Raw genomic sequence first — 12456 nt, forward strand, 5'->3', positions numbered from 1 at the left:
GACTGCGCTCTGGCGCCACGAGATGCAGAGCCAACCTCAAGAAATGGGGCTACTAAGTGGAATCCACAACATGTGAGTATGGAGAGGAGCAAACCACTGACCACCTGCTGCAATGCAACCTGAGCCCTGCCACATGCACAATGGAGGACCTTCTTGCGGCAACACCAGAGGCACTCCAAGTGGCCAGATACTGGTCAAAGGACATTTAATCAACTACCAAGTTTGCAAAATTTGTGTTTTTTTATCTGTTTGTTTGTTTTGTTCTTTTAGAAATGTAATACAATGATCTGGTTGCTGATGACACGATAAATAAAATCACAGAGGCCTCCAAATTACAATTTCTTGAGTTCTGAAAATGTGAAGTTTGGGTAGCCTGGAAGATCTGAGACCCCGGTCATGAAACAAAACAGTTGAGGGAGAAGGGTATGTGGCCTCAGGGCTTCTCCTTGCCCACTCCAGTTATAAGAGATAGATGCTCGAGAAAACCATGTTCTGGGGCTCTGAGGAAATCAAATGGGCTGCTATGCAGTGGTTTTCTCAAAATAAACATCAGTGCCAATTTGCAAGGCTAAAGAGGCAACACATCCACACAATCTTTCGAGAAAATGAGATGGGCCAAGGACAAGGAGGGCCACTTTTGGATTTTATCTTACGGATTACTCACCCATGTCATCTGTCCGACCGTTCGACAAATGAAAGGAATTGGAATGACTCCCAGCTTGCTTGTATTTTTTAAACCTATGAATAATATGGTACAAAAAAAGCAGCTGAAACAAGTTCATATCTGAGTGCCTAACAAGTCATTTGAAAATTGGGTTGCGGTGAGTTTTTCAGGCTGTATGGCCATGTTTATTTATTTATTTGAGTCGCCGAACAGGCTGATAAATGCGGTATAAAAATGAAGCAAATAAATAAATAAATAAATATTTTATTTATTTACTTTATTTATATACCGCTTTTCTCAGCCCTCAGGCGACTCAAAGCGGTGAACAACATCTATACAAAACATCACGAGACAAGTATAGGGCAATTAAAAACAATTGTAACATAAACCAGAAGCATTCTCTCCTGACATTTCACCCACATCCACAGCAGGTATCCTCAGAGGTTGAGCGGTCTGATGGAAACTAGGCAAGTGAGATTTATATATCTGCGGAATGTCCAGGGAGGCGGAAAGAACTCTTGTCTGCTTGAGTGTGAATGTTGCAACTGGCCACCTTGATTAGCACAATGGCATTGTAGCTTCAAAGCCTAGCTGATTCCTGCCTGGGGGATCCTTTGTTCCCCTGCTTTTTGTGTGTTTCTCTTTATTTATTGTCCTGATTGATTGAATTCCAGACAAGAATCAATCAGGGCCAGCTGACATCTCCCAACACAAGATTCCCCTAGGCAGCAATCAGCCAGGCTTTGAAGCTGCAAGACTATTCAATGCTAATCAAAGTGATCAATGGCAACATTATCACACAATTATGTATTAATTCTTGTCTGGAATTCCTCTGTTTTCTGGGTGTTGCTCTTTATTTACTGTCCCGATTTTAGAGTTTTTTTAATACTGAGAGCCAGATTTTGTTCATTTTCATGGTTTCCTCCTTTCTGTTGAAATCGTCCACATGCTTGTAGATTTCAATGGCTTCTCTGTGTAGTTTGACATGCTGGTTGTTACAGTGCTCCAGCATTTCTGTGTTCTGGACACAGCATATTATTTGAGAACACAGAAATGCTGGACCATTTCAAGAGAAATGTGGGCAATTTCAATAGAAAGGAGGGAACCACGAAAATGAACAAAATCTGGCTACTAGTATTTTTTTAAAAACTCCAACATCAGGACAGCAAATATAAAGCAACCCTCAGAAAACAGGGGAATTCCAGACAAGAAACAACCAGGGCCAGTTAACATCTTCCAACAAAGGATGCCTCCAAGCAGGAAGCAGCCAGGCTTTGAAGCTACAAGGCCATTCAATGCTAATCAAGCTGGCCAATGACAATTTACACTTGCCTCCTACAGACAAGAGTTCTTTCTCCCACCCCGGAACATCATTCTACAGATATATAAATCCCACTTTCCTAGTTTCCAGCAGACCTCACAACCTCTGAGGATGCCTGCCATAGATGTGGGCGAAATGTCAGGAGAGAATGCTTCTGGAACATGGCCATATTTATTTATTTACTTACTTACTTCATTTGTATACCGCTCTTCTCAGCCCTTAGGCGACTCAGAGCGGTTAACAACAGTTTCTAGGTTCTTGTGGGGTTTTTTTCGGGCTATATGGCTATGTTTAGAGGCATTTTCTCCTGACGTTTCGCCTGCATCTATGGCAAGCATCCTCAGAGGTAGTGAGGTCTGTTGGAGTTAGGAAAATGGGTTTATATATCTGTGGAATGACTGGAGTGGGGCAAAGAGCTCTTCTCTGCTGGAGCTAGGTGTGAATGTTTCAACTGACCACCTTCATTAGCATTTGAAGGCCTGGCTGAGCCTGGGGGAATCTTTTGTTGAGAGGTGTTGAAACAACAGTTTCAATATACACAGTACAAAATCATTGGACATTTAAAAGCAATAGCATAACAATTAATTAAACATCAAACATACAGCCCAGAAAACTCACAGCAACCCAATGATTCTGGCCTTGAAAGCCTTCAACAACACATCTGAGAATTGTATATTTACTCCCTTACCTTTTGCTCCTAAATATTTCCCCCCCCCCCCCCCCCAAGGATCTGAACATGACACTTTAAATGTCTCCATGTCATCAGGCCCAGTGGCAAGAAATGTTTAACAAATTTACTGAGCTTGAAATCCTAATTGCTAAAGATACGATTTATTTCACATCCCAAATCCTGGGATATTTGACACTTATAAGCATGAAATTGCATCTGAGACAGAACGTGTGAAAGATATTAAGAGTAAGCCTGTTATCCTCACACCTTTATGACAGATTGGGCTCTTACGCATACGTGTTCGACAGTTAGCCCGCTACACTCAGTCAACACATACAGGAGTGTCCTCACAGCAGCTCAGAAAGTGAGAGACAATCTCAGAACCTCCTAAGAGTTATTGCATTCACTTCCAAAGAGGAAAATTTAATTCCTCCTGATAAACCCACTATGCCACTGTCTCCCTTGCACGGTTGGCAACGGAATGCAAAGTAAGGAAACTAAATAGAACCACTGCTATATGACAAAAATGACATGCGCAGATATACAAAGGGTGCCCTAGCTAGAAAACAGTACATGTGAAAGGGATTTAGAAGTCTTACTATAGAGCACAAGCTGAACATGAGTCAATAGTGTGATGCAGCAGCTGAAAAACCCAATGCAATTCTGGGCTGCGTCTATAGAATATAGTCTATAGATCGAGGGAAGTAGTAGCCCCATTATGTTAGTTACAATTTTCAATAATTACATTTTTATTTAAATTATAGCTGTTATGCTTAAGTTGTCCTTTTATGTTGTGCTATTACATGTGCACTAATTATTATTGAGGCGTTGAATGCTTCCCTTTTGTTTGTTGAAATCTGCCCTGAGCCGCCCCCAGGGTGATACGGCAGAATACAAATTATTATTATTATTATTATTATTATTATTATTATTATTATTAGTGTCAGGAGTCATCTGCAAGGCCATCTGCAAGGACATTGCCCAGGGGACATCCGGATGCTTTAATGTTTCACTATAATTGTGGGAGGCTTCTCTCATGTCCCCGCATGGGGAGCTAGAGCTGACAGAGGGAGCTCATCCAAGCTCTCCCCAGAGTTGAAACTTTGACCTAGAATCATAGAATCAAAGAATTGGAAGAGACCTCATGGGCCATCCAGTCCAACCCCCTGCCAAGAAGCAGGAATATTGCATTCAAATCACCCTGACAGATGGCCATCCAGCCTCTGTTTAAAAGCTTCCAAAGAAGGAGCCTCCACCACACTCCAGGGCAGAGAGTTCCACTGCTGAACAGCTCTCACAGTTAGGAAGTTCTTCCTGTCGGTCTTCAGTCCTGTCAGCACAAGGGTTTAACCCACTGCCCCACTTGGGGCTCCTATTATTATTATTATTATTATTATTATTATTATTATTATTCTGTTTTGGTCAGACCTCACTTGAAATAACACTGTGTCCAATACTGGGTAGCACAATCGAAGAAGAATACTAACAAGCTAGAATATGTCCAGAGAAAGTCGAACGGAATGGCCAAAGGTGTGGAAGTTGAGTCCTACAATAGATCACTTAGTGAGCTAGGTATGTTTAGGTTGGAGAAAAGTGGACTCAGAGGGGACATGACAAAAAGTCAAGGTTTCCCCTTGAAATTAAGTCTAGTCGTGTCCGACTATGGGGGTTGCTGCTCATCTCCATTTCTAAGCCAAAGAGCCGGTGTCCGTAGACGCCTACAAGGTCATATGGCCAGCATGACTGCATAGAGCTCCGTTTCCTTTCCGCCAGTGGTACCTATTGTTCTATTCACATTTGCATGTTTTTGAACTGCTAGGTTAGCAGGAGCTGGGGCTAACAGCGGGAGCTCACCTTGCTCTCTGGATTCAAACCGCTAACCTCTCAGTCAGCAAGTTCAGCAGCTCAGCAGTTTAACCTGCTGCACCACTGGGGGCTCCCAGGAAACATGATTGTTAGGTTTAAATATTTGAAAGGAGGTCACACTGAGAAGAGGGAAAGCTTGTTTCGATGCTCTGCAGACTAGGACACAATAGAGCGATGGATTCAAATTGCAGGAAGAAGATTCCATCTAAATAGACATATCTATTTTGACGGGCCTTTCATCTCTGATTGTTTTTAAATTGTTTTAAATTGTGTTCGATTTTAGCCTGTTCTTGTAAGCCGCTCCGAGCCCCAGGGGAGTGGCGGCATATAAGTTCAAATAATAAATAAATAAATAAATAAATAAAATATTAGGAAGAATTTTGTGACAGTAGGAGCTGTTCAACAGTGGGATATAATAATAATAATAATAATAATAATAATAATAATAATAAGGCGACAGCAGGATTGAAGAGAAACAACTGGAAAAGCTGATACGATATGAGGATTTAAAGATCGAACTGCAAAGGCTCTGGCACAAGCCAGTCAAGGGGGTCCCAGTGGTGATCGGCACATTGGGTGCAGTGCCTAAAGACCTTGGCCTGCACTTAAACACAATCAGCGCTGACAAAATCACAATCTCTCAGCTCCAAAAGGCTACCTTACTCCAAAAGGCATTATTTGCCGATACACCACACAGTCATATACACTTGGGAAGTGTCCGATGTGTGATCCAGTACAACAGCCAGCAGAGTGATCTTGTTTGCTGTGGACTCATCTTATTGTGTTGCAAATAATAATAATAATAATAATAATAATAATAATAATAAGGATGATGATGGTGATATTTATTTGTACCCCGCCACCATCTCCCCGGAGGGAACTGCAAAGGCTCTGGAACAAGCCAGTCAATGGGGCCCCAGTGGTGATCGGCACATTGGGTGCAGTGCCTAAAGACCTTGGCCTGCACTTAAACACAATCTGCGCTGAAAAAATTACCATCTGTCAGCTGCAAAAGGCTACCTTACTGGGATCTCCATGCATTATTTGCCAATACACCTCACAGTGTATCAGCGAATAATTTGAAGAAAATGGCAGTCTCTAACTTGGGAAGTGTCCGACGTGTGATCCAATACAACAGCCAGCAGAGTGATCTTGTTTGCTGTGGACTCATCTTGTTGTTTTTCAAATAATGATAATGATGATGATGATGATGATATTTATTTGTACCCCGCCACCATCTCTCCGGAGGGAACTGCAAAAGCTCTGGCACAAGCCAGTCAAGGGGGTCCCAGTGGTGATCAGCATATTGGGTGCAGTGCCTAAAGACCATGGTCTGCACTTAAACACAATCTGCGCTGAAAAAATTACCATCTGCCAGCTGCAAAAGGTTACTTCACAGTGTATCGGCAAATAATGAAGAAAATAGCAGTCTCCAACTTGGGAAGTGTCCGATGTGTGATCCAATACAACAGCCAGCAGAGTGATCTTGTTTGCTGTGGACTCATCTTGTTGTGTTTCAAATAATGATGATGATGATGATGATGATATTTATTTGTACTACCACCATCTCCCTGGAGGGACTCAGGGTGGCTTACAGTGCCTTGGAGTCCAGTGGAGCCCCCTTCTTTGGAGGTTTTTAAACAGAGGCTAGATGGCTATCTGTCAGGGGTGATTTGATTGTGTTTTACTTCATGGCAGGGGGGTGGACTAGATGGCCCTTGTGCTCTTTTTCCAATGCTAGGATTCTATGAGTCTATGATAATATGAGAGAAACTGTTCTCTTTGTACCCAAGGCCAACAATGCCTCAACACAGATAGCTATGAGTCAGAAATGAAGGATGCTCCTGGCAAACTAACCAGGCCCCATTTACAGCCCAAGGAGCAACCACAAACATCCAGTTCAAGCAAAATGGTTTCTTGAAAGAGGCTGCTCAGTCCAGGCTCAACTCAGGAGGAAGAAAGACCTGTCTTTGTAAATAACTGTTCTCCCAACTTGATTGTCTCTCTTCTCCTCCTTTCCAAGCAGAAAAGTAGGAAGCAGAGCTGATAATGACTAGTTTCAACTCCCCTCTATATAGTCACACATACACTATTAGTACCCCATTAGATCCCAGAATGCCCCAGGAAGCCAAGAGCCAAGCAATCTAGAAGTTGTATCAAGTTTTAAGTTGATGGCTGCATATTTAAGTCTAATCAATGAGCCCTAAAAGAAACCAGCTTTGTAACTGATGCCCAGGAAAGAAAAATCAATAGGTTTCCCAGGTATTACTTACCTTAACATGTACAGGACAATAATAATAAATACTATGACTAGCAAGGAAGACAAGGCCACCATAACAGCAATGATGGGTGTCTCATCTAGAAGGGAGAGAAGAAGAAAAAAGATGTTATAGGACGTATGTGACTTTCAAAACTGAGATCAAGTATTTCAAAGCATTCAGCGTGCTTGCTCCATCCATGTTCAACATCTACACAAATGACCAGCCACTGCCAGAAGGGACAGAGTGTTTCATCTATGCTGATGATCGTGCCATTACTGCTCAAGCAGGGAGCTTTGAGATGGTAGAACAGAAGCTTTCCAAAGCTCTAGGTGCTCTTACTGCCTATTACAGGGAAAACCAGCTTATCCCCAACCCATCTAAAACACAGACATGTGCCTTTCACCTTAAGAACAAACAAGCATCCCGAGCTCTGAAGATCACCTGGGAAGGAATCCCACTGGAGCACTGCAGTGCACCCAAATACCTGGGAGTCACTCTGGATCGTGCTCTTACCTACAAGAAGCACTGCCTGAACATCAAGCAAAAAGTGGGTGCTAGAAACAATATCATACGAAAGCTGACTGGCACAACCTGGTGATCACAACCAGATAGAGTGAAGACATCCGCCCTTGCGCTGTGCTACTCTGCTGCTGAGTATGTATGCCCGATGTGGAACACATCTCACCACACTAAAGCAGTGGCTGTGGCTCTTAATGAGACATGCCGCATTATCACAGGGTGTCTGCGCCCTACACCACTGGAGAAATTACACTGCTTAGCCGGTATTGCACCACCTGACATCCGCCAGGAAGTAGCAGCCAATAGTGAAAGGACCAAAGCAGAGACATCTCCAGCTCATCCTCTGGTTGGGTATCAGCCAGCACGCCAACGACTTAAATCTAGAAATAGTTTTCTAAGATCTACAGAGACACTCACTGGAACACCTCAGCAAGCGAGTGTCTAAAAGTGGCAGGCTCAAACCCAGAACCTCAACCAATGGCTGATACCAAATGAGAGACTCCCCCCTGGGCACACAGAGGACTGCGCGACTTGGAAGGCGCTGAACAGACTGCGTTCTGGCACCACGAGATGCAGAGCCAACCTTCAGAAATGGGGCTACAAAGTGGAATCCTCAATATGCGAATGTGGAGAGGAGCAAACCACTGACCACCTGCTGCAATGCAACCTGAGCCCCACCACATGCACAATGGAGGACCTCCTTGCAGCAACACCAGAAGCACTCCAAGTGGCCAGATCTGGACAAAGGATATTTAACCAACTACCAAACTCACAAATGCTGGATTTTATCTGTTTGTTTGCTTTGTTCTGTTAGAAATGTAATATAATTGACTGGTTGATCTGACACGAACCAAATTTCTGGTTTTCCGTATCAGTCCTGAATGAAATGCTTGCCTTCAAGGTCAGACCGATAGGAGTGTGCATTTCGCAACCATTGCACTCTAGTGCCCTTTGGTATCATAAACATTTGAGGAAGTGCTAGTTGTTTGCAGAGTGGCCATCCCTGACAAACTCTTAAGACCCCTTGTATTTCAATAACTCAGCCATTGCTCTGCACAACACTCAGGTCTAGACTCTCGTAAACAAAGCTTCACCAGAGAGCTTCAAACAAAATGCCCCGATATTATTTGACCTATGACATCCAAGAGACCATTGGACAGGGATGAAACCATCATTTTCCTTCCAGCATGACTGGGCCAGTGCCCCATTTTCTACAATCTCTATTTCTGAAATCTTACGGATTATTTTTGCTATGGAAATTATCAGCAGTCATACCAGTCAGATTCCCACCCGCTTCTATGCGAAACTCTGATTTTTTTCAGTCACAAGATTCTGTCCTTCCCCTGTCAATCCTTCCTTTTATAACAATAAAGCCTAATGCAGTTTCCTCTTTAGGTGAAATTTGGTCTCCTGAAAGATGTAAGTATGCCTGAATAGGAAAGTTAGTTGTAATGAAAATGAACACAATCTGGCTACCAGTATTAAAAGAACTCTAAAATCATAACAGTAAATAAAGAACAAGACTCAAAACCAGGGGAATTCCAGACAAGAAACTATCAGGGGGAGCTAATCCCCTCCCAACAAAGGATTCCCCCAGGCAGTAAGAAGCCAGAGCTTGAAACTTCTAGGCCATTCAATGCTAATCAAGGTGGCCAATTGAAACATTCACACCTATCTCAACTGACTCCCCCCTGGGCACACAGAAAACTGGGCGACTTGAAAGGCGCTGAACAGACTGAGCTCTGGCACCATGAGATGCAGAGCCAACCTTAAGAAATGGGGCTACAAAGTGGAATCCACGACGTGCGAGTGTGAAGAAAAGCAAACTACAGACCACCTGCTGCAATGCAAACTGAGCCCCGCCACATGCACAATGGAGGACCTTCTTGCAGCAACACCAGAGGCACTCCAAGTGGCCAGATACTGGTCAAAGGACATTTAATCAACTACCAAGCTTGCAAATTCTGTGTTTTGTTTGTTTGTTTGTTTTTGTTAAAAATGTAATACAAATGTCTGGTTGCTGATGACACGATAAATAAAAAAATAAATAAACCTACCTCAACTAGACTAGCATTCTTTCTCCCACCATGAATTTTCCAAAGACATATGAACCTATTTTTTCTAGTTTCCAACAGCTCACAACTTCTGAGGATGCCTGCCATAGATGCAGGCAAAACGTCAGGAGAAAATGCTTCTGAACATGGCCATACAGCCCAGAAAACTCACTGCAAGTTAGTTGTAGTTTGTCCTGCATTGTCATCCATGCAAATCTATGTGTGCAAGTTGACTCATTTACGTCGTGTTTCCTTTCACACAAACACTCTCGGATTCTTTCCTATCTCTTTGTGACTCAACAAAAAATAACTTCCTACCACGTCAAGTGGGCTCAGCCGGTATGAATGTCAAAGTCCCATAGCCCCCAAATGCCTAGCTGCTTTGTAATGTTAGGGATTTAAAGGATGGCTAGCTGAACAGATCCACAGCTAAAGAAAGTTGAGGGGAGGGGGTGTCTAAAGGTTGATTGTTGAAATACATTAAGGTAGTATGAGGATTTTTTTTACACTTATAAGCATTATTGATATCTAAAACTATGAAAACAATCAAGAGAGTATATGCTAACAGGGGCTGAATATCCATCTAAAACTATGGGGGAGACAGCATGCTGAGCACTAGTCATGGGACTGAAATTTGTCCCATTCGTTTGTGTGCATTTGGATAGCATGAAATGGAAAGGCCCCTCCTGGAACGAAAATGCAATCTATACGAAAGGCAGGTGGGAGCGGGTACTGTCTCCAAGCCTGCTTTTCAGATCGATTGTCTGGAGCTTGGCAGGGCATGCAGCCTAGTGATGAGTAAGGAGAGCTCCTTACTTGGTGCTCGGCTGCAAGCCCTGCAAGGTCCGGGGGCTTAGTCCCAAAGCCTGTACCCACAGACCTACAGGTATAGGTGCAGGATTTGGGCCTACGCATCCAAGCCTTGCAGAACTTGCAGCTTTGGCCTGGCGCGCTTTGGGCCTACAGGTGTAGTCCTCCACCAATAATGGGCCGAAAGAAAATGGCTCTTTTGGCCCAGAAAACAAAAAAGCAAATATCTGACCTCCAAATTTCAAGAGGTTCAGATCAAAACGGATCGGGGGCCCACTGAAAGCCGGGACATGAAACGGATCAAGGTAAGTACCAAATGCACATGACTACTGAGCACTCACCTCGTCTCCAACACACACAGAAACATTCATAGCAGGAGTCATTTTAAATGGCAGTTGCCACCTGCTAGAACCCAAAGCTCGCAGAATAAGGTTGTAGAATGGACAGTACCATTCCAAGAAGCAGGTGGAGGGTCACATTTTTGAATTACTTTATATTTTTATAAACCTTCCCTTTAGAAAGCAAAATTATACAATAGGAGGAATAGTTCTAGCCAAGTCTGACACGCTAATTTTCTAGCACTAGCACTCTAATGCTCAAAAAAGCGAGGCCTCGCCTGCAGCCCATTGTGGTATCGTCTATTTCATCTCCTTAGGAATTAATCACCTCATTCTGCTGCATGTGTTGATGAAGCTTAAGCAGCAAGTACCCCACCAATTATTATGTATTGCCTTCAACTATCTCAATCCATGTTTATTCACAATGTTTTTCTTTAAAGACAAAACTTCAAATACTAGCTGAGTCCCCAGTAATGCTTGGAACACCTGGTCCAAAATGTTTTGGGCTAGAAGTGTCCTGGACTTCAGATTTTGGCACACCTCTATTTGAATATACATGGAGATGGGTGAAGGTTTCCCCTGACATTAAGTCTAGTTGTGTCCCACTCAGCGGGGTGGTGCTCATATCCATTTCTAAGCCGAAGAGCCGACGTTTTCCATAGACTCCTCCAAGGTCATGTGGGCAGCATGACTGCACGGAGCGCTGTTATCTTCCTGCCAAAGTGATACCTATTAATTACTCACATTTACATGTTTTCAAACTGCTAGGTTGGCAAAAACTGGGGCTAACAATGAGAACTCACCCCGCTTCCTGGATTGGAACCGCCAGCCTTTTGGTCAGCAAGTTCAACAGCTCAGCGGTTAAACATCAGATTCATTTGTGTTTCATATACACCTTCTAAACATGGCCTGAAAGTAACAATGTTTTTAATAATTTTGTGCATTGACCATAAAAAAGCAAAGGTGTCACTTTCTCAGCCACGCATGTGGACAACTTTGGATTTTGAGATATTTTGGATTTCAGCATTCCGGATAAGGGATGCTCACCCTATAATTTCACTCCTCATATATTATATCATTTTTGTGTGTGTCAGGAGCAAATTGAGAAACTGCAAGTTGCTTCTGGTGTGAGGTAATTGGCCATCTGCAAGGATGTTGCCTAGGGGACAACTGGATGTTTTACCATCCTATGGGAGGCTTCTCTCATATCCCTGCATGAGAAGCTGGAATTGACAGACGGGAGCTCACCCCGCTCCCTGGATTCAAACTGCCGACCTTTCGATCGGCAGTCCTGCCGGCCCAAGGGTTGAGAGAAGGCCGTGAATGAGAAGAAAAGAGCTTAAGTAAAGGTGTTAACATTTAGACTGCCGTTGACTGACTGGTCAATTTATTCCAGGTCCCCTAATGCCAAGATAGAGAATAGGTGAGTAAAGATTTTATGCTGTAGATCAGATGGTAGATCTGCATCTACTGGCAAACTTCATCACCAAGATCTCTGAATCACAACTGTTTTAAAGACATCAGCAAACTAATACCTCCTCAATGCTGAAATTAAAGACTAAAGTCAGGAGGAACACATATTTGTGAGGAAAGATTGTGAGAGGGGAAACATTGAAACATCTATAGTGGTGGGACCTCGCCTTCAGCACGTGTTGTTCATGATGGGTCTCATATGTAAGTAATCTTGTGCTGAGATACTTGCTGAAGAATAGTGGGCCAGATTAACCTTGTTCTCATCTAGACAGAGACGAATGTTCTTGTTTACATTTAAGGTTCACCTTTGTGCTTTTAATCGCAATGGCAAAATTAGGCGCACACACACACACAGAGGAGAGTAAAAGTGATGGGTAGATGGGAAGCAGATCATTTAAGTCTGGCTAAACTGAACTTAGTGAACTTATGTTCAGCCATCCTACCCTGGAATCCTAGCTCTTTCAAAAAGGAGCGCACTCT

At 43.2% G+C, this 12456-nt stretch overlaps 1 protein-coding gene across 3 annotated transcripts in view; it reads right to left on the reverse strand.

Annotated features, from left to right (window-relative positions):
* Positions 1 to 12456, reverse strand: part of PTPRA (protein tyrosine phosphatase receptor type A) — a 196600-nt gene that overhangs the window by 38681 nt on the left and 145463 nt on the right. For all 3 annotated transcript variants that reach the window (XM_067468553.1, XM_060779432.2, XM_067468552.1), the window contains 2 exons: positions 6795 to 6879; positions 665 to 738 (listed from right to left, as the gene is read on the reverse strand). In XM_067468553.1, coding sequence (XP_067324654.1) covers positions 665 to 738; positions 6795 to 6879 — 159 coding nt within the window. The remainder of the gene's footprint in view (positions 1 to 664; positions 739 to 6794; positions 6880 to 12456) is intronic.

Source organism: Anolis sagrei, chromosome 5, assembly GCF_037176765.1.
Source record: "Anolis sagrei isolate rAnoSag1 chromosome 5, rAnoSag1.mat, whole genome shotgun sequence".
NCBI lineage: Eukaryota > Metazoa > Chordata > Lepidosauria > Squamata > Dactyloidae > Anolis > Anolis sagrei.